The 22,146-nt window shown below is 47.3% G+C and overlaps 1 protein-coding gene across 4 annotated transcripts in view; it reads right to left on the bottom strand.

Moving 5' to 3' along the window:
* CORO1C (coronin 1C) overlaps positions 1-22,146 on the bottom strand; it is a 61,547-nt gene that overhangs the window by 5,620 nt on the left and 33,781 nt on the right. For all 4 annotated transcript variants that reach the window (XM_064521894.1, XM_064521895.1, XM_026114515.2 and 1 more), the window contains exons 3-7: positions 13,323-13,445; positions 5,847-5,976; positions 3,169-3,350; positions 2,508-2,627; positions 1,747-1,851 (exon numbers count right to left, since the gene is read on the bottom strand). In XM_064521894.1, coding sequence (XP_064377964.1) covers positions 1,747-1,851; positions 2,508-2,627; positions 3,169-3,350; positions 5,847-5,976; positions 13,323-13,445 — 660 coding nt within the window. The remainder of the gene's footprint in view (positions 1-1,746; positions 1,852-2,507; positions 2,628-3,168; positions 3,351-5,846; positions 5,977-13,322; positions 13,446-22,146) is intronic.

Below are 22,146 nucleotides of genomic sequence, written 5' to 3'. Positions count from 1 at the left end.
GGTGCAGGCACATCTGCTCCCTGCTAGGCTGGGCAGCACCAGCCTCTCCTGACGCCCTGTCCTTCAAGGACCACCAGCAGAGAAGATGCAGGCTGAAGCTCACTGCTGATCCTCCTTCCGCGGGAGCTGGGGCGCACCATGCCAGTGCACACGCAGGCCCTACTCGCTCTGGGGCTGTGGAGACAGCCACGATGTGAACTGCACGAGGGGGTCAGGATGAAGCCAGGATGACCGAGGCGGTGCTGGAAATGGACTGCCCCGGAGTGCCTGGTGCACAACGCAGGGCTGCAGCAGTTAATGCAGGGACATGAGGAACCGCCATTTCAGGGGAAGCAAGGGAAGTAGTATTAGCAGTACAGCATAGCCTCCCCAAAGCACCAATACCAGTATTTTTATGACTAATGCACAGTTTATGGTTATTTTTTTCAAGCTAAAACTTCCATTGTTTACCAGCCTAACATGTTTCATCTCAATCCACTCACAAGAGTCACTATCATACAGTACACTGCTCTGTTCTCGAATATCCATAAGGCATTAGCAGAATTACCATAAAGCAATTCTCTAGTGTAATCCAAGTGCATTATCTGAACAGTCTCTCAGTGGTAAGTGCTATTCTTCATAATACTGTGGTACAGCGATCTGAGCACATGCTCCAAGATCAAGGATGTCAACTTCCACATTTTTTCTCGTGGAAAAGTTACACTCACTGCTTCGGTTTTCCCAAAGTACAGAGAAGATTCCTGCTTTCCAGCAACGTGACAGAGTGCTTATTTATCAACACAGTGCTTTGAAAAGAAAAAATATATCTGTATCAGTACTGTGTGTGTTTTTTTGTGTAATGTGTAATTGCATGACAAGCAGTCTCCTTGCAAAGAAAATGATTTAATTTAAAAGAAGTGTGCACAAACAGGAGACTTTTAACACAACATTGACTCGGACAAGAAAGTATCCGCACAACCTGGCCCTGGTTAGAGCTAATGGGTTGGGCAGAAAGACTATAAAGAAGTTTCTCTTTTTGATTCCAGGCAATGCTACCACGCTAGCATCTCTGAAACATCAAAAGAGGTAGCAGAGATATAAGATAAGTTTCTCATTAGGAGTTTAAAGGACAGGATTCATGAATGTATTTGTATGGAACCTGCTTTGTAATTAATTGCTCATCTTGTCTGTCCTTGGTTCCTGTTTGTAGGAAGTCCAAAACTGTGGCATTCAGAAGCAGGTACTTTAGAACACTTAATGCCTACAGCAAATCGCTTTTAGAAAGGAGCATATACGATTCCAGTTTTCTGTTATTTAAGCTCACAAAAATAGAGCTGGCTTTGCTTCGTGTCCCATCATCTTCAAGTGCAAGGAGGATAGCATCCAATATGTACCTTCCTCCCACCCTAATGCACAATCATTCAGGTCAACACCAATACATGATGCTTTAATGAAGGTATCTGACTTGATGCATTAAGAGCAGCTTTACCTAAGTAAATCCATCTGAAAGAAACATCCAGTTACACCTCAGACCTTCACAGTGCAGACTTCATGGGCTCGCTGCATAGTCCTGCACAATGATGGTCAAACTGACTTCAGCGCAGTCTGATTTTCTCATAGATTTGTCTACAGCTCTGACCATCACTGCAGTACTAAACTTATGGTTCTGTCTTTCTCAGTTGAGACACCTGAGGGGCATTTCACAGGCATCATTCAACAGTAGTCTATCTCTGCACAAGCTCAGTCATTCCAAAAGCTTCTCTTTACCTTGCCACACAAGTAAATAATGTTGGTATCTGGATCATAGAACGGCAGCAGAACCCCATTGCTGGTGTCCATCTCATGAAGGGCTATTGGCTCCTCCATGTTTTTCTGAAAATAAAAACATCATTTATGTTAAAGAAGAACTGAAAGGCTCATGTTAACATGCGATCTAAATTATTAACAATTCTTTGTAGTTAGTGGAACATTCAGCAGTGTCTTCACCATCCTGAAGGTTTTGGCAATTCTACCTGTTACAACAGCGGACACCGTAAATGTTTACAAGCTCATTCATTCCCCAACAACACTAAGCACGAAATGCATTGAAACAGCACCCAAGATAATTCACAAAGTTAAGACATGACAGAGTCACGTTAACATGCGTCTTATCCCAGTGTGGTGAGATTGCTGCTGTCCTGCTCTGCGCATGAAACTTTTCAAATGGAAGTGACCACCACAAAGCTGTTCTGCTGCACTGCGTACATCTCCTGATACACTTCAAATGTGCAGCTGCCACTGTTTCATTGCTGCTTGTGGTAAGGCAGGGACTGATAGAAATCATTTCCTTTACTGAGCAAACATCAATTGTAAATAACATGTCAATACTTTCCGGCATAGGAAGTCTGAGTAGGATAAGTCAATAGATGGAAAAGGGAATATACTCAAATATGTGAACTACGATGTGGCAGGAGACTGCAGGTCTGGGCTAGCAAGTTATCCTGACAACAATATCACAACAACAGAGTAGTAATGGGACAGGAACCTACCGGATTCCAAAGGGCAAGCTGCCGTTCACTCATGCGGCTGAAGCCAGTTGTGAAGATGTTTCCATCAGCGAGGAAAATGGCTCGCATGGGCCGGGCTCCCTCGTGGGTCTTCTCTTTCTCCTGAAATAGATTTACAGACTAATGTTTAGGAAGGAACAGAAAGCCCCACTGATGACGAGCTCTCCCCTAGCTGCACGGATTCCGTGGCAGGAAGCACTGCTCCTCCAAGCAGGATGCCAACTACGCAGAGTAACATCCAGCAATCTTTGCCCAATGCTCCAGGGAAGAAACCAATTACCAAAGCACAAAAGAAGTGGTCACAGCTGGTTCATTTCAGCTTTGCCTATCAGATTCTTACAAGGTGAAAGGAAGACTTCTTTGCAAGCTACAACACATATGCAGCCTGCTAAATCTCCATTTTGCATACACAAGTTTGGAAAGGTAATTATGTAAAAGGATTAGATGTGGAATTACACTTCTGCAGGTTTTAAAACTGAGCCCTAAAAATCACAGTTCAAATGCTAATTCCAACAAACCCAGACAAATCCTTCAACCAGTGCTATCCTTCCTCTATTTTTTTTTTCTCACTTTGAAAAACATGACTAAGTACGGTAGGCTGTAGTGAAATCCAATTACATTTACAATTATTATGCAAACTTACAGCAATGATTTCTTGTTTCCTGGGGTCAATAACTCGAACTTTTTTGTCTTTGGAAGATGTACAGATTAGGCTACCATTGCGATTCCAGCTCACATTGTAAATCACATCCACATGCATGTCATCCAAGTTTATGAGGGCTTCACCTGTTCCCACATTCCAGATGATGATTGCATTATCACAACCTGAAAGAGAAAAGCAGCTAAAAATCACAACAGCAGTGTAAAAAGGAAAAAGTCAGCACAAGCGAACAAGGGATAAAACCTGCTGCAACTCCAACACCTCGGATGCTGTCTCTTAAACCTGCTCTGTGCATTGAGAGACCTGCAGAGCCCCAGGCAGCACCTTCCCAGTCAAACGCAGGCTCAGAGTGGGGATGAAGCAATCAGAGAAGGCAAGAAATTTTCCCTGAAAGCACAGCCAGAGACAGCCTAAAAGGAGCAACCCTTTCTCCTGAGAGGCAGCTGGGCCGGGGGTCCTCCAGACACCATATATGAACACAGCCCATCTCTCAGCACTTGCCTTTGTGGGCACAAAATTATAAGTACAGCAGGAGTCCAACTCAAGATGGAGAGAGGTAGCAAGGAGAGGTAGCAGGGATGCCTGGCCATCGCTCAGCAGGGCTGGAGCAGGGCCTGGATGGAGCCGCACCGCCTCTTGGCTCGCCACGCACTCCTGGGCCCCGCTCCACGTGCTGAGACGCTGAGAGCCACTCCATGGGCAAAGGGGATCAAAGCAACTCAGCAGAACTTGCCGGAGAGGACAGGTGGACACAGAGGCTACTAAAACTGGACTTCCACGCTCCAGAGGTGCTGTGACTCTCCGCAGCAGAGTACCATGCACACAGATAGCCCAGCCCTGGGGGCCAGAAACAAGCTGCTCGGCAAGGAACTGGTGCCCAGAGAGTCCCTCTCGATTCTGACGGAAGGTGTGTGGTTTTGTTTCAAGCAGAGAGTCTGAAGCCCCAAGACAGCTCTCAGCTGTGCTAGCAATGCTCCGCACGCTACTTAACTGACCTGTGCAACCTAACCCGTGCTCCAAGGGCCAGGCAATGCTCAGCAAATGCCGTGCAGGGACAGGAAAGGTCCCTGGCAGAGAGGAAGTTGCAGATAAAGAAAAAAGCAGGAGAGTTACAGATACAGCTGAAGGAGGTCTGTGAAGGGGTATGCCCCGGCCTCTGCTCTTTGTGCATTCTGTGTAAGATTCCTGCTCTTGGGTCTTGGCTCAACTGCAGGACTCAAGAATAAGAAATACCAAGGGCAAAGAGGCAATGTTCTCACACCTCTATAAATGACAGTGCTGGCTGGCTGCCAATCGCTGCCTTCTCAGGTTATAGAGGTTTGCAACAGAGAGAGAGAGAGAGAATGGCATGAATGAAAACATAGGGAAGTGACAGCACCGGCAGAAGAAACAGCAGAACAAAGGTAAAAAGAATGGCAGGCATCAACAGCTGAGGTCAGCAGTTCACAGGGACTACAACCATCGGGCAGGCGGTTTTGTTCAAGGACCAGAGAGAAAGGAGACACAAAACAAAGCCTAAGATAAGATGACAGCAAGATTAAAAAAAAAACCACACACAGGACTGGAGCCATAAAATCACCAGGTAAGGAAACGAAAGCACAGCGTGCAACTTGGCAATTTTTCCTAAGACCCAAAAGGGGTAAAATCATACACTGAGGCAAAAGATCACAATCACTGTCAACTCCCAAAAGGTACAAATGACATCCGAAACCAGTTTGTTATCACCAAGAGGAGCCCAGGTGACAGCGAGGACTTGATAGTCAGTATCATTTCTCTTCCACGTCTTTTAGGAGTAATCCTGGCCAGACTGCCTGGATGCACATCTCTTGCTGCTTGCACTCGCAGGCAAAACTAACTTTTTAAGTTAACTATGAAAAATCACCTTCTTCTTTTGTATGTTCTCACATTGAGTTTCATTACATTAACCGCTACAAGGTCTGCAAATCACAGCATTGTTGGGGAAACCAGATCAAAACCAAACTGGTACATCAGAAGGCATCTGCATCCACAGAAAACACACAGTTCATCTGACAGCCCAGCTGAAATGATCTGCTGCTTTTACCAGGCTCAAACTTAAAGGTCACGTAATGAAAACCTCAGACTGTGCTAATGGATAATGACTTTTCTATTTTATTTCCATAATAATGTGACTGTTCTTCAGTGGTCAAAAGAATCTCATTGCATAGACTGCACTAGTCAAGCAGACAATTTGGCATATGCTGAAAATGAAAGTTTGTGGAAGGAATATCCAGGCACCAGGATACCTGGCAGAGATCAGTGAAAAGGAAAAACAGTTGGGCCTCTTATAAAAGTACATGAAAACAGGGACAGGGGGAATGCATATGTAAACAGTTATCAGTTGATGAAATCTGCAGATCAAACAAAGTCTGGAACAATTTTAATACTGTAAATCATGCCTTCAGACAATTTCCTGGGTCTTGTCCCTGTAAACTGGAGATAATAAAAGGCCAAGATAAGGAATGGGCCGTGAGTCACGTGTCCCGGTGTTACTAGGCACTGTAATTACCGTCTCGTGACTTCACCAGCCCTAGGTAGCTGGGAGGGGAAAGGAGCCAGCAGCTCGACTCCAAAATACCCGGTGTAGAAGTGAAACACAAGAGAGAGCAGTTTGCTCACTGCGCAGCGGTGACGCATCATACCTGCGCTGAGCAGCACGTTACGCGCAGTCGGGTGCCACGCCACAATGCCGACTCTTTTCGAATGGCCTTCTAAAACTACCACGGGCTCCGTCAAGGACAGGGTGAGTCCGTTCTCAGGAATCTGCCACACCTGCAAAGGGGAAGGGAAAGATGGTTAGCCAAGGGCCATCCCCTCTGGAGGGCACATGAGTCATTCACTTCACGCACCCTGCGCCACAGCAAAGTCTAAGTTGACACTTCTTGATATGAACAGGAAGACAGAAACAGGCAGGGAATTGTTCCAAGTCACCAATAAGCCTCTGGCTGGCCTGTGCGTAATATCCTTCCTAGCTCCTGCTGCCAGCATCTAACCACCGGCTAGTTACACTTCAAATCCCCCATTATCTCTACGTCCAGAGACCCAGTTGTGCCAGATACGGCCTGAGAGGGATTCAAAATAAACTGCCTTGCAGCTCAAACTCTGTCTGAACAAGCTGGTGTCTTTTTAATGCAGTTATATTCGAGCTAATTTTTTATACCTTTAGAAACGCTGTCAATTAGTTTCTATGTTACATTTAGAATCTCCTTTCAAATGCCAATTAACTGAGGAAAAACAGTTTGGTCCTGGTAAAGGTTAAAGCAGCCCAAGTTAGCATTGCAGAAACTACCTTCGGATGCAGCAAACTGCCTGTTTGCGTCTTTTCTAGTTGGTTACACAACCCTTCTGTTGCAAGTGTCTCCCTGCGGTTGGGAAAGAACCGTCACGAGGAGGAACAGCCCCCAAGGATCGCGGGTCACGTGCCTGCGACGACGTTAGGAGCTGAATCAGAGCAGGTTTATCTGTCGAAGGAGGCGCTTCTGCAACCGGCAGAGATCAGGGATGGAAGAGAGAAAATCCATCCTCCCTTGCCCCAAGGCAGGATCAGCTCCACCAAAACTATTCCTGCAATTCGGGACTGGACAACCATCTTTGAACCAAATTTGACCTACATACAGTGTATTAAAAAATTAAATGAAAAGCCCATTACTAAGCAACTCTAACTACCTCTAGGTAGGTGGCAGCATTACAGCACATTTGCTTCTCCTCCTTTTGTTCGGTTTTTCTGGGGGAAGAGAACAGGGACTGTCGGACCCTGCCTACAACGCCCAAGCTGTCAAAGCCAGCAGGAGACCGAACCAAGCGGGTTTCGGAAACGAGGCAGACAGACGCGCATGAGGGCAACGCGGACTTGAGCACTAATCCCAGTTTCTCTCCTCTCCCGGGGATGGCTGCGGATAAAAATCTCCGAGATGCAGAAATTCTCAGAGCGTACCAGCTCACCTGGAAACAGCCCTAAACTGATTCGTGCTTCATCGATGCGGCTTTCTCAGCGCTGTCCCTGGCAGGACAGATCTCCCGGCATCCTCAGCCCGTCAGGAGGAATAACCAGCTACGCTCAGACGTTTACCAGCACAGACACACAGGCCTCAGCAGAGCGTTACTCTTCAAGGGTCTAAATCCCACTTTCTCCTCCTGCCTGATGGAACAGGAGACGACACAAACCCCGGCTCTCACCAGCAATCTCATTTTAGAATTGGGTTACGAACCAGAGCTATCCGCTCTGGAAAAGCGGGATGTGATCCTGCTCACTTCCACCCCAACATGAGCTCCTCTAGTGACGGCAGCCACAGGGGTTTTTTTAATGAGAGGATTGTGTTAAAACACAACAACACACCTCCAGAATTGCAACAAATCATTTCACCTGCCCACTACAAGATAAGACCGGTTACAAAGCTGTCTATTTTTATAGAGGAAGCTTTGATCATGCCAGTCACCAAATATAACCCTGACAGTAGCAACAGTTTAAAATGTGTCTATTGATTGACTTTAAAGCTCTGCAGTCCTATCTGCTAAAATTAGTATCTGCTTTTAATATAATAGATGAACCATCTCCAAATTCTTTGCAATTTTAAGCACTAATGCAATGCTGCAGATCATAGATATTACCTAAAACAATAAGGAAGCTGGGAAGGGAGTAAGAGAATTAAGAGACGCTAGCACAAGAGATGATGTAGGAGACATATAGGGCCTTTGAAGCAGAGAGGCATGGGAGCTGCACGGCGGAGGGGTAAGGGATACACCTTAGTGGGTGCCCATCCCTAAGAACTGGACCAAGACCAAACTCATCCTGCGCTGGAGCCAAAACCAGCTACAGCATTTTTCTCACTGTCAGTCCAGACTAAATCTGAACTAGCAATGCAAGAGGTCTCCACTCACGCCGCCCTCCTAGGCACCACCGAGACCCCTGGTTTTGTTCTGCGTTTTCCCACGCGGGTATGGCGGGGGGATCCTTTCGTGGAATCTGTTTCGCAGCAAAGTCATTTGCTTGCAGAGAACTCCAGGACCAGCTCTAAAGTGAGCTGGGGAGTGCAGGGGGGGGGAAAGGAAAGGGGATATCACAGACAAAATACAAATGAAAAGGATTAAAAAAAAGTGGCCTCCGGCGTATCGACACAGATCTTTTTCTTTAAGGGGAAGAGGGAAAGCCCCTATACTCTACAGCAGCTGCAGACCAGTGTAATCCTCTGCAGATTACAGAAACTATTGACCTAACAATCGTGCTTGGTATTGCAAAAAAACCCAGGGGTGTAAAAGGTCAGAGCCTGCTCCCAAGCGACCTGGCCCACTCATTCCTACACAGGGTGGGGTGGCTTTTCGGCGTGGGATGAAATTAGATCCACGGGGCAAATTAAGCAACCTGCAGTGTGGATGCAGAACGCTGCCTGCTGAAGGCGAAGACATAAGACATTCGCTCCGGATGAGCACACGAAGGAAACCTGAAAACACTGCAAGATTAACTGGACATCAGTAACAGTTTCTATCAACTCTCCCACTTTTTTTTTTTTTTTTTTTTTTTAAGTTAACATTTCCAGCCTGCTTGCAATAGAGGAAGTGAAGTCACACCACGGCGGTGTGCAGAAATTTGGCTCACAGAGGAACAGCAGTAGAGGGAAAGGTTTTGCACAAACAGCATGTGAGAAGAAGACAGAGCAAATGTTTTTCAGCACTGCTTTCATTAAGCCCATTAAAAAGAGAATAAAAAGCTGACTCTTCTCCTGGCCCTGCATCAATCAGCAGAGAAGGTTAAGTCAGTCTCTAGAAATAACGTCAATTCCCACTTCCACTGCAGGCGAGGGAACGAAGGACTCCGAGCCCGGGGTCCTGCATCCCTGCTCCTGCATCACTGCAGCAAAAGGGACTCTGTGCACCCATTTCCACGGATTAATTTCTCCACGGATAGTCTTTCCTGCTTTACTCTGTTTTGGTACCGTGCCACTCACTACGATATCTCAGCAATTCATTCACTGCTGTTGGCAGACATTAAGTGCTACAAGAACACTAATACTACTAACCTCTGGGTCACTGGCATTACTTCCAACAGCACCTACTTAACCGCCTGGTATCAGGTTGGTGTCTCAGGTCATTGCAAGGGCTCTCGTTTAATTTTTAAAACAATTTGCTGAATCAAACTCACCCTTCTTTGGCCATTACATGCAAACTCATCAGTATTCACCTTACGATGAAGCAAATTTCCTATATCTGAGAAAGGCCATCTGATACCATCTACAAGCCTTCATATAATCAAACACTTTCCAGCTGAATTAAAAAACCTGCAGTACATTACAGTCATTCAGAGGAGTATAAAGCATGAATATTTAAGTAATTCCTTATTTGTTGGCACGAGAAAACCATTCTTCAAAGAGAACATCAAAGAGAGGCCACAGAAGGTATCGGCATGCCACAGCACTGTAAAGCGAGTTTTCCTGAGACTAGTTTAGGGCAGGCTACAGGGAGATGGGGACTCCCCACTCCACTCTGCAAAAGAGCAAAGAACTGCACCAACGTATCAGTAAACGGGCAGAGAAGGCTACTGCCACTACCTATGCCACGTCATTTGTTTGGTTAGGGTGCTACCACGTTATGTTGGACGCACGAGATGGGGCCTGTCCTGGAGAGCTTAGAACAAGGCATAAAAAGGAAACGCTTACAAATTAACACTTGCAGATTACGAGAACTGCATTGTATGTCAAACCACTTCAAATTGGTTTTATCTGCCAACTGACTCAAAAGAATCTGTTGGCTTAGCCCTCCAGCTGGCAAGGACAGGAGGTGGAGGGAGGCCAGCGCGTGCCCCCGTGGAGTACCCGGCGTGGGGCAGAGGAAGAGCCTTCCTCCACCCTGCGGGAGCCCACGCTCGGAGGAGAAGGGTGGTGGTGTCCTGGAGGAGTCATGCTACTTGTCCTCTGTTGGAATCAAAGACAGACGTGTGTTTACAGCACTGGCGCAGTGGCTTTCACAAAGAAGGTTTTGCAAGGATGAGCTGTCCTAAATATTACCTCCCCACACACTTTTTTTTTCTCTGCCTCTAAATAATTTCTGAATACATCAGGTGCAACAGCTGAAGCATTGAGTAAATCGCATGGATCAATCCGGTGACACAGATCTAGTGCCTCTCATCAGAAAAATCTCCATGCATTCTGCAAACACTTAAACCTCTAGAGCCATCCAAGCTGCAAAGCCCAGCAGTATGAGAAAAAGATGCCTTCTCTCCCAGGCCCCTATTCCAGCTTCTAGACTAATGATCTCAAATACCATACCTGTCCAAGGTTTATATGGAGCTTACAGGGTACTTCCAGCTCCTACAGATCTGAGTTTTTATTTGTATGAAATGCTTCTAGCTTTTGAAAGTGCCAAGTTAACCTTCCCTGCGCAACACAGTCTGCAGACAATTCACAGTCACGGCCGCAGGGAATCAGCCCTCTTCATTTCAGAGACGTAACTAGAGCTTAGCAACGTTTCGCTCGGCACAAGTATTTGTTGATGATTTTATCTGAGGGATAATCCCACAAATGCTTGCACTGTTAGCAGGCAAGGAAATGCAGACAGAAAAACAGAGGAGAGACAAGAGAAAAAGAGGCAGATGGAAAAGCTGGAAAAGCTGGAGGAGCACAGGGCAGAAACAGCAACGCTCCTCTGCATAAGGGTATTCTACTATTTGCTCATGATGCACATGACCCTTCTCACTGCTTGGTTAGATCCTGTCTCTAAGTCATGTTCTGCTATGAAGTGCTACTCATCTAACTGGTGTTGATGAGACCTGTTGTGGTGGACAGTGAGATTCTAAACCCTTGAGTGCCAATGCACAGACAGTCTTTAAAAACAAGTTTTTTTTTTTTTTTTTTTTATGAGCAACTAGCACTTCTACAGAAAGCCACATGACTTTATCACATCACCATTTTTCTCATTTCACCTTGGTTAGTAACGAAGAGTTCAAAGCTGATGAACAACTACATATCCTTTAAAATAAGCTGAGTTTATTCAGTGACAGGATGCTCAGGAAGCAGGACTTTGAAATCTTTAATAAAGAAAAGCAAAGAAAACAGGATGCTAAATTACCCGTGCCAAGACAGAAAAGCAATTAAAGATGGGAAGGCTCATTAGCTCATCCAGTTCCTCTCTCAGATAATCCAGGCCAGGCTTGTTCTTCACACTACTTTCTCTAGCTTGCTGACCAGCCCAGTTTTAAGTGTCCCAAATGATTTGGGATATATCATTTCCCATCAGAAATTGTGATACTTAACGTAAGACTCAACTTATTCAGTTACCCAGTCCTCTCTGCTTTCTACATCACTATTGTCTGCATTTAACTTCACTGCATTTTAAACCTTCAGCTAACACACAACTGGCATTTTCAAAATCCACTGTAAACACGCATTGCGCGTGTTTGTTTTTTCAAGCGCAGCAAGGACCAACTTACATCACCCTCCCAGCTACCTGCCCCTTCCATTCGAGTTACCGCCACGCACGGGGTACCACCCAGGAGCACCAGCGAGGGGACTTGGGGTCAGTCGCGCTGCAGCATCCGTCCACGTGCACGCTGCCGCGGGGGACGGACAGGCAGCTAACCCCCAGCTCCAGCGTGGGCAACCGCGGAGCGGACAACCTGCTGCGAACCCATGTCCTGCGGGGCTTGTTTGCACAGTCGTAGGCTGAGATTCTTGTGGACAGTTTGTCTCTACATTAGCAGCATTTGGACAACTTGTAATTGAATGCTGTTGGTTTTTCTGCATAATTCAATCCCTCTGGAGCCTTACAACATACTTCTCGTTGCACTTGGATTAGAGATTTATTTTGCCTCCAAGAAGGCAGTTGTGGGCCTTAGCTCCGTCCGCTTCTGCTGAGGCTCATGTTTCAGAGCGCGCTCACCCCACTTCACAGGCCTGCTGGATTCTAGTTTCTGGAGGAACATTCCAGCATCCTTCACAGCTTAACCCTAGTCCAGTAGTGAATATTACAAACACAGAAGCTTGTTGTTTCATTTAATATTAAATATAGTACATTTTGTTAACATGCTTCAGCTTCCAAAACTGAGAGATCACAGGCAAGAGCTGTCCCGGGATAAGCCTCTTGGGATGAATCCCCTCCCAAACATTTTAACGATGAACAGAAGCAAAGGAATTTATCTGACATGATCTATAATAAGATTTCAATATAACATTCAGCCTACAGCATTTCTAAATATGGCCAAAGATCACTGAAGTTATTTGGCATTATTTCATCTCACAAGGATTTTCTTTCACTTATTCTGCTGTGTTTGCATACACAGGATTCCACATCCATCACTGCGCAAGGTCGTCCATTGTTCAGTGGGCTCTGGCTGAGGTGAAACAGGACTCGAGACCAAGGTCGGCAGGTGCAAAATTTGGATTTTTTTTTTTTTTTTTTTTTTTTTTTTTTAAGTTTTGACATCTACTCACACACTGTACATTAGGGAGGGGGAAAAAAAAAAAAAAGAGCATCGCCCTTAAATCAAGGGCTGAAACAATTCTGAAACCAGATGGGCTTGTCCTCCTCTAATCCTCACCTCCTTCCAACACACACCACCACATCAGCTTGGATATTAAAGGTAAGGAACCACCTCTGTCTTCTGCAAAGCACTACAAATAACACGTGTCACCACTGACTAGCAATCCTTCTTCTCCTCCCTCTTCCCAAACACCAGACAGATTCCCAGTGGAAGCAGAATGGAAGAGTATTTTAAGAGGAAAATAGAAAAATAAAAGGCCAAGCCAGTTACACAAAGTTTGATCTCAGTGCTAAAGAGACAAGTTCTTCTGAGAAGCTGGAGGTTCTGTCTTCTCAAACGGTAGCACAAAAAGAAAACACCAACTGAGAGAGTCCAAACTCTGCTGTTACACAGGTAATAAAGCTCGGTTTTTGCTTCTAATGCTCCAGTAGCTAGTTTTGGCAAACAAGTTAACATCTTTGCTTAAGCAGAGCCAGAGTATGACATACAGAATGCCCTTAAATCCTCCTATATTAACAAGGACTCTGCCTTCAGCATCATTAACAGGAGATACCCCTTAGTGCTAACTTTTGAAACACGAGTGCCATTTGCAGCGCCCCTTTTCAGGGTGAAGCAAACCTCGCACCGTAAGACAAATACATTAACTCACCATGACGGTGCAGTCCTCCGAACCACTGGCGATGACCTGGTCATTATGGGGACACCAGTCTATGTCGAGCACCGGTCCTGTGTGGCCGCAGACTGTTGGATATGACTTGTCAATTCTGCCTGTCTGAAGGGGGAGAGAAAGAAAAAAGTGAGAGAGCTGTAATGCACAAAACAGAGCACAACATCCCACCGAGCAGAAAACACTTCCTAATTCTCCACTAGCTCTTTCGATATGGACAATTTCATGGAATTTGGAAGTAACCACCTTGTGTTGACAGTGGAAATGAACCAACGATTCTCACCTCTGGCGCTGGCCAACAGGTGCTGAACACTGGAAACTTGTGACAGTGCGGGACGAACGGTCAGAGGTACAGCACACGAGGGCTTTGCTTGCTCCCCAGCGTGCCCACGCGTCCCTCGTCCTGCTGATGTTCACAGCAGGTGAGGACCAAGGAGCCAGCCCCGGGCCTGCCCCCAGCGCTGCAGGAAGAGGCTGGCAGCAGCTGCTGAATGCTCTTCCCCGCATAGCGAAACCCTGGTTTTATCCGTGCTCGTGGCACAGCTAAAGATAACTGAGCTAAAGACGCAGGTCTTTCAAATGCATCACTTCGCTGGCTGGATCTATCCTTTAACACCCCGGCAGCTCCCAGCCACCCACTCGCCGCTGGTGAAGCGTGCAACACCTTCCCATGGAGGAAGCACACAGGCACTCCCCAGCTAATCACCACCATCTCCCTCGTTCAAGCCCTGCGCACTGCAACGGGGGAAATGTTTTAAATAATGGAAAAACATGTCAGTGAAACCACGGTGAGCAGGAGAGTCCTGTAGTTCCAGTGCTAGAAAGCGCTACCCTGCTCGAAGGGACTTTGTTTCCAGGGAATGACGTGGTGACCTTGCCACAGGACCGGCAAACCATGGGTGATGGGAGAAGGAGACAGGGAGGGAAAGTTTGGGACAGATCCTTCTTCTTTTGTTTTTAACTGTGCAGAAGAAAAGGGAGGCATTCCAGTTCTGCCACTCGGTGATAACCTTCCCCAGCCCCGGGTTTCTGTCCCCTAATGTATGCCTCCTCCTGATCTCCATGCAGAAGGCTATTCCCATTCAAAGTTCCCCGCGTACAAAGGATCAGAATAATGCTGGACACTGGCTTTTGAAGACTACTGACCTCGGGACCTCTCCTAGAAGGAAAACAAGATATAGAACCAAACAGACTCAGAGTTAAGTTACAAAAACAAGCAACGGCCATTTCCTAAGAGACCAAATTTAGGCTTTTAAAGAGTGATGTATTCTCTCAATGATTCACCTCCTTCTGAAACTGCTGAAAGTGTTGCAGATGAAAAGCTATAAAAAAAAGACATTCAAAAATTAAAGTCTGTCTAATCCTTCTTGGACGCCATAATGTGAAATAGGATTTAAAAAGTTAATACATCCCACTGACATGTTTATTTCACCCATTTTAATTTGATCTAATTAAAAAACCATACAGAGTACACGCATACTTCAGAAGTCACACTACAGACTAAACACAGAGCTAAACCAGAAGAGAAAATATGACTAACGCTGCAGCATGTCCGCGAATACCTGCCCCTGTTCCCAGGCAGGGCTCAGGGGGACCTGCGGAGAGGAGCCCTCGGTAGCTCTCTGCAGGCTGCACGAGCGCTTGTCAGTTTAGTTTAGAGCTTTTACAGTAATTTATTGGAGGGGGGGGAGATCAATTTGAACAAATTAAACCACAAATTTCACTCCTCAGTTTTGATCAGGATAAACCTTAGCAGCATGAGCACCGACAGCCACTGACCACAGGGACCAGGCGACTGCACCGCTTGCTTCTGATCACCTGAAAGGGAGCTCATTTTTTAAAGCAGCTATCTTGTAGCTCCGTTGGCTCCATAAACCGCGGTGCTCCGAGGGCAGCCGGGAAAGCGGCATGACGGAGGCGCCCGCCAGGGCGGACGGGCCGACCGCGCGGCTTCTCCTCCGCGCTCCCGTGCCGCGGACGGGCGCGCTCAGCGGGAAGCGGCCTCTTCCCTCTTTCGGCTGTCGCCCGGCGCAGCGGTGCTGCTCCCCGGAGCCGGCTGCCCTGCCCGCCTGCTGCTCGGCTCGCCCACATCGGCCCCGGCAGCAAGCTGCAAACCCGCAGGGCGAAGGCGGCCTCCGCCGCGGCTGCGAGCGGAGCTGACAAAAGCAACCGTCTTTCCGCTGCACCCGCCGCAGGAAACCCGCTGCCTCGGCCCAGCCCTGGTAATTCTGAGAAGCGGCAGTGAAATTCGGCCTGGTCACCGAGCTGAGGCGCGTGGGATCCACAAACAGGCACGGCTGTTTTGACAAGGGCAGCAGGCGTTGGAGGCCAGAGCCGTCTGAATCGACATGAAACAGCACGTGCACAAAGGAGAAGTCAAGCCAAATTGGGCAGAAATATCTTTGCACCGTGTTACAGGTGAACAGCAACTCAGATCTCCCACTGAGGAAGCAAACCCCTTTCCTGCCTGCACGGGGACTGCGAGATTAAAAAGAAGTAATGAGGGAACAAAGAGCAAGAAAGGAGAAAAGGAAAAATTATTTAGAAGCAGTGAGGGAGATGCAGGCATCAAGTTTAAGCAACCTAAGGAAGATTTACCCACAACATTTACACAATTTTACCAAATTGCGCCCAAGCAAGTGCAGCACAAGCACGGAAACCGCGTGCCGGGCTGCCTGCAAGCGCGGTGGTTCCTCGTGCCCGACGGAGGAAGACAACGCAAGAGGAAGGTGCACCGGCCCAGCGCCGCCGCGGCTCGAGGCATCGGCTTTTGCGCTTGGGCAATGCTGCTGCCGTGCCTCTACTGCATCAGAACAACTTCGTCACTCACCGAGGTCCACAAAGAATAACATCAAAATAGCACAAATGAAAATAATTAAGACAATGCAAACGGACAGAATGGTTGACTGCCTAAAATGCTGCCGTGCTGTTCGAAACTGTAGCTCAGCTAAAAGAAGTCAGATCTCTTCCAGAGAAGCTATGAATTGCAGTCAGAAACAAGAAGCCCGTCTTTACGGTGCAGAGCAGGCACGGTGTTTTCCTAAACCCGCAATAAAAAGGAAGCGCTCTCCTGAGCTGTGCTTCCAAATGCAATTCATCTGCTCCACTTTAAAAAACACTTTTCATTAGAAAGTGTTACCCTTCAAATGGGATCACCGGGGCTGTCAAAGGGCAATAACTCACGTCACTGCTTCGGAGTCGGACCCAGAGCACCGCTCCTCCGAGCCGTCTCGCGGAGGCAAGGCGAGAAGAAGCACTATTACTGCTGGCCAAGGACCTTCCAAAGAAAACTCGGAGCTGCCGTAATGCCACCTCTGCTACCGGCACTCCCGAGCCGGTAATGAACCCACACCGAACCACCCAGCAGGGTGAGAAATGGGCAATTTTTAGATAAGATCTTGTGCTGGATGCGTTATTTTATTCTCTCTCTAAACCAGTTTTGCAAATGCTGTCAGTACAGACTGCATCACAGGCTTCCTCTTCCCAAAGGTGTTCCCATTTCCGGAGTGGGAGAGAGCTATTCTTGTGCATAATGTGGGATTAGCTATGCAGAAAAGCGCTTTAAAATATATTCTGGGGGGCATTGTCTGGCTTAGCCAAAAGGAAATTCTCATATTAAAATACCCATTTTGCAGAGCTGCTCTTCTGGAGCGTCTGAAGACGGACGACAGCCGGGTATTGCACCAAACCGCACAGATACAGCCAGAGCAAGCAGCTCTCGAATCCTGCCGCCAGCTCTGCTGAAGAGCTGATGATTCACCGTGTGGCTCTGGAGTCAATTCTGGTTCCCAGCCTCGCCGGTGGGAGCAAGGCAGAAGCGCCTTAAGTGTGCTAGACAACATCTGCAAACGCCCCAGCACCGCGAAGCAGGTACTGCTGACAGCACCGTGATCAAAGGGTTTACGCCGGGAACAGCCTTGGACACAAGCTCCCCTCGCTGGAGGGCCAAGACACAGGTTCTGGACCAGGAACCTTGGAGTACGGCGTGAAAAAGCCCTTTCAGATCCCCAAATTCAAAGTTTTTAAGACAATTCCTTTAAAACACACACCTCTGCTGCAAGCTGAGAACACCATGAAGTTTGCAACCTCAGTGCCAAATGGGTGGGTTTTCATTCTGCCATAATCCTCACAGTTTTTTAAATGTAATCTTTTAATTAGTTAAGGATTTAAAATAAATCTCAAGTGCTGATACACAGCTTAAAAGTAACTTAGTATGACTACCAGAAATTAAATCCTTCTTATAATCCATTACTATGCTGGTTGAGCAACACATCACTGCAACAACTCCTGATACTCTAAGAGTCATAGGTTTCTATACAAAGCATCTAGGCAGGTTTATCCACAAAGTTAATTCTCAAATCTACCTTTTTAGGCTAATATTAATATGTCAGATGGTGCTGACTAGAAACATACTCAGTATTTGGGTCCTTCAGCAGGTGGTAAGCTGAGCTTACCAAATGAATTCATTTGGTCCTTTCATGTATTCCAGATCAGAAAAGCTGACAGATGAGGAAAAAATCTGTGATTAAATTCAGAAGGGACAGATAAGAAGCACAGAAAAATAATTCCTAAAACTGGTAGCTTTATGAATTAATTTTAATGTCTTTTATGGTTGCTTCTCTGCCAGAAAAGGGTAATTGGCTGTACAAACAGCTCATGGATTATGGTAAAAAAAAACCATGAATATCAGCTGCTTCCCCCAGCTCATGCTTGTGCTCATTACAATCACCATTTAAAACAGGGAAGTGGCATCAAATTGCACAAGCAAAAGCAATTCCACCGTCCATTCTTTGCAGAAGTTTGAAGAAGAAAATCAGGTTACAAAGGCTTAGCCTGAAATACAGAGCGACCGGTATCTTAGCTGCTTTAGAGAGGATACTTGCTTTTTCTTAGCTAAACTGTGTATTTTCCTTACAACAAACAACTTTCACAAACTAGGATTGAGTGATGAAGTCTAATGTGCTCTGGCCACAGAACCTCCACCTCTGGCCGCACCAGCTGGTCATACAGGAGGCGGTTGGGAGAAAATAATACGGCAGGATATAATGAAAGTGCATTGCTCACTCATGACCATGACAAACAGACATTAGTCACCCAGCAAACCAATCGAGGCATCCATAGCTAATTCGGGAGATTATGAGAAGTGTTACTCTCAAAAGGTCTACTGTACTGTCACACAATGCGAGGTCTTAAAGCACTCTGAGCCACACACTTCTTGCAGGCTGGATCACTGCAAGCACTTCTTGCACCCTCAGCAATGCTCCTGCTCTAACTCAGCTTCATCACCGATTACCTTGACAGCTGCCTAGCTGTGACATTACAGTAGACGTTACAGGCTTTTACAGAACTGAGACAATGCTCCTTGCTCTGAGCGCCTAGACCTAAATGGATATACAGACAAAGGGGAGAAAAGAAAGAAACGCGGTGACAGACAGGAATCCTTCACAAAGCCAACTCCGTCTGAGCAGGGAGAATCTGCAAGAGAGACAGGGCTTTAAAAACCACGGCCCTGCGGGGCCCCAGCAGCTTTGGCATCGCGGCTCAGAGCGCTCTTTGGAGGGTTTCAGGAGTGTCGTCGGCCTGGTGTAGCAGGCAGCAGTAACGAGGGTCGTTTCATGCCCACGGGGAGGTGGAGATGGAGCAGCTGGGTGACTTCATTATTGGCACCACGTGCTCACAGCTGACCAGAGCGCAGAGCTGGCTACAACGGACCCACGACCGCAGCAGCTTCCAGGGATGCTCTGCACTGGGAAAATGTACGTTCATCCCCAGAATCCTCCACAAAATTAGCTGCAACAATCGGCTACTCACGTGTTGGCTTTTAAAAAAAACAAAACAAAACAAACAAATCCAAAGCAAACAGCTAACTCTTACTACTCTGAACTTAGTGCTGAGAATGGCTCCTTCATTGCAGCTAACATCCCTCCCAATTTCGGGGGGGGAGGGGGTCCCAGCTGACTTTTAGTTTGTTGAAGCCCTTTGGGCAGAAGATGCAAAGATTCAAAACAAAAGAAAGGAACCATCGTCCAGAGATTACATTACCATGCAGAAGATACGGATTCATTCGTCTGCTCTGCACCTAAAATATGATTTTGAAAGCACTTAATTCCCTCATCAGTAAAACAGGCACGCAACCTTTCCAGTTGAAGGAAAATTCATCAGTGTCTTAAACTTTCAGCACTCTTGGATGAACTGCTAGACTCGCACCATAGCGGAGGAGGGAAATGGGAGACAAGGACAGCTCCAACGACCAGGCAGGACCAGCCGGACCAGCCCTGCGGGGCCCAAAGGCACTCGCTGCCCGCGGAGCCGGGAAGGGCACTCGCGGATCCCCGCTCCAGCCTCCTCGCCAAGCTCAAAACAAAGTGGGACTATTAAAAACGCAGACAGGGAAGCAGGAGAGAGAAGAACAAACAGTGTAAATTTGGATAGATCCCCAAAAAGAATCCAATATATTCCAACTATTGCTGTTAAACTAATTTTGTTCCTGGATCTAACCAAGATTTCAGCTTAGCTGGAAACTTTAAATGTCTAAACCAGGATTTTACCTTCCATTTGCAGCACTGCTGTGCTTTTATATATATGGTTCGCATGCGTGTGGATGATACCCTACATAAGTCATGTATTTGTCTAGTATAGAGATGAAAGATGATGCTGGCTTACCAGCAGCACGAATTTCGGAGTTGCTGTCTGCACGGCCTGCTGTCACTGGCTTATCAGGACTTACCCCACTCCACTTACACTCCCACGTTTTAACCACCGCACGCACATCTAGGAAGGCAGATAGAAAATGCTACACGATCCGCAAGCCAGCAAACTGCAACAATCTCTTTTCCATATCTGCTTACAAAAAGAACTATCCAGCGCTGTTTCTATTTTCATTTTTTCCCCACTAGGCTTTAAAACTGCAACAATCTTGCCTTGATTGCCACCTTTGTGCAAACCACCGGTCGCCTGTAAGGGGCACAATTTTGCTGTTCAGTTTCCTAGAAAAATGAGATAAATGTAGTCATAGCGTCTGCCCATTCCTCCTCAAAACATCTGGAGCCTGGTGATCCACTGCAACCAAATTTGACAGGCATAAATATCTCAAAGTGCTATTTTTTTGAAATCAGCTTTTGAGATGATCGAAGGTAAAATAAAAGAAAGAAATCCAAATTAGTGCCCAGTTGTAAGAGTTATAACTCAAGCTGGATGGTCAAGGGGGAAGATGCAGAACGGAGCTGGGGAACATTTGCTCCACGCTCACACAGGCTGAGCAGATTAATAGAACAAATCTGCAAGAAACCTGGCTTTTAAGTTCTGCTGCTCACAGAATAACTTACGGTTTTAAAGCTACCAGTGTCTCTGCAACAACTGAATAAAAAAAGCAAGATGTCTTTAATTCTGATCGCTTCAGTCTAACATACAAACCTATTCAGAGAAGTGTTGAAATCTGACCAAAAGTTAGGAAAGACCCTTCCTTCCTTCCGTCATGATCTCCAGCCTTGCACGCCAAACTTCTAGCGCAGAAACATTGCCACAAAAAAGACTTACAACACTGACAGGGGCTCAATAGCAGCATAACTCAGGAAAACAGTAACTCATTTTAATTCAGACCCTCCACCCACACTCCACCTAAATGGCCAGAAGGCTCAATGAATCTGCCACAGCAGCAGCTCCTGATTTTGTTACACACACAATTCAGAAAAGCATGATCTTTCCAGTCTTTCCTGGAGGAATGAGGATCTGGAACAGCTGATTAGCAATTTGCATGTGCCGCGGCTGAACACGACGGCACGTCACTGGCAGAACAACATGTTACTTCAAGGAGATCATCTCTCAGGTGTGCACTCACCCACCCACCCGCTAATGCCTCCCAGGGCACCCATCTGATCACGGTTCCTGCAGAAATGCTGCTGGGTGAAGAGTGCGGTAAGAAGCCAGGCACACAAAGGGCAATGCTCATACGAGGTATATGCAAAAGGGAGCGGGTAAGCGTCCAGCGCACGGGCAGCAGACAGCAGTTCCCCCTTGCAGAGGCCTTACATAACACGATTTCCAGCTAACAGCAGCTTTCTCAGAAGAGACCTACTGAAACGACAACAAAAGCTCCTTTGCAGTAGCTTTTTTCTTTGCAGATGCAAACTGCAAAGATTTTGTGAGGCGGTGGGAAAAGGTGTACCCGGTTCCCTTGCTGTGGGGGGCCAGCCCCAGAACAAGGCACGAAAGCCCGGCGTTTGCAAGCCACTGTCCCCAGCACGTGAAGAAACCCACAGGATTTTCACCTCGGCTGTAGCCCAGGGATCGCCCACCAGGCTCGGCGGGCACGTCCCACGCAGTCCGTGTCCTCCGACGAGGGACGCGCGGAGCCCTCCGCCCGGCCGCAGTGGCCGTCAGCAGATGGGCGCAGCGAGCGCTGCGTAGCAGGGGCCCGTGTCCAGCTGTCCCGAGTGCAGCTGCTGCCAGGGACACGCGGAAAGCGGAGGACCGCGACCCGGGCCATCCGACGGCCACCGACCCGCTCCACGGGGCCAGCACGAGGGAAGAGGGAGCCCCGGGGAGGCTCCTCGTTTCCGCGGAGCAGCGCATGCGCTGGTGGCTGCCGCCGAGGATGCCCAGATCCGCGCAGACACGCTCCTGCCACACCGCAGATCTCCCGGGGCCCAGGGCAGGAGAATCACCTCTCCCCTTATCCGTCCCTACTCTTCCTTAACTCCGACTCAATGGCAACTCTCCTGCCACGCTGGGGGCGACTTCAGCCTGACAGAGCACCACACGCCCCCAAGGCAGCACAGGCTCCACTTGCTAGGAATAAAATTGCGTT

Source organism: Dromaius novaehollandiae, chromosome 17 (assembly GCF_036370855.1).
Source record: "Dromaius novaehollandiae isolate bDroNov1 chromosome 17, bDroNov1.hap1, whole genome shotgun sequence".
In the NCBI taxonomy this organism is placed as follows: domain Eukaryota; kingdom Metazoa; phylum Chordata; class Aves; order Casuariiformes; family Dromaiidae; genus Dromaius; species Dromaius novaehollandiae.
This window is presented reverse-complemented; position numbering and strand designations above follow the sequence as displayed.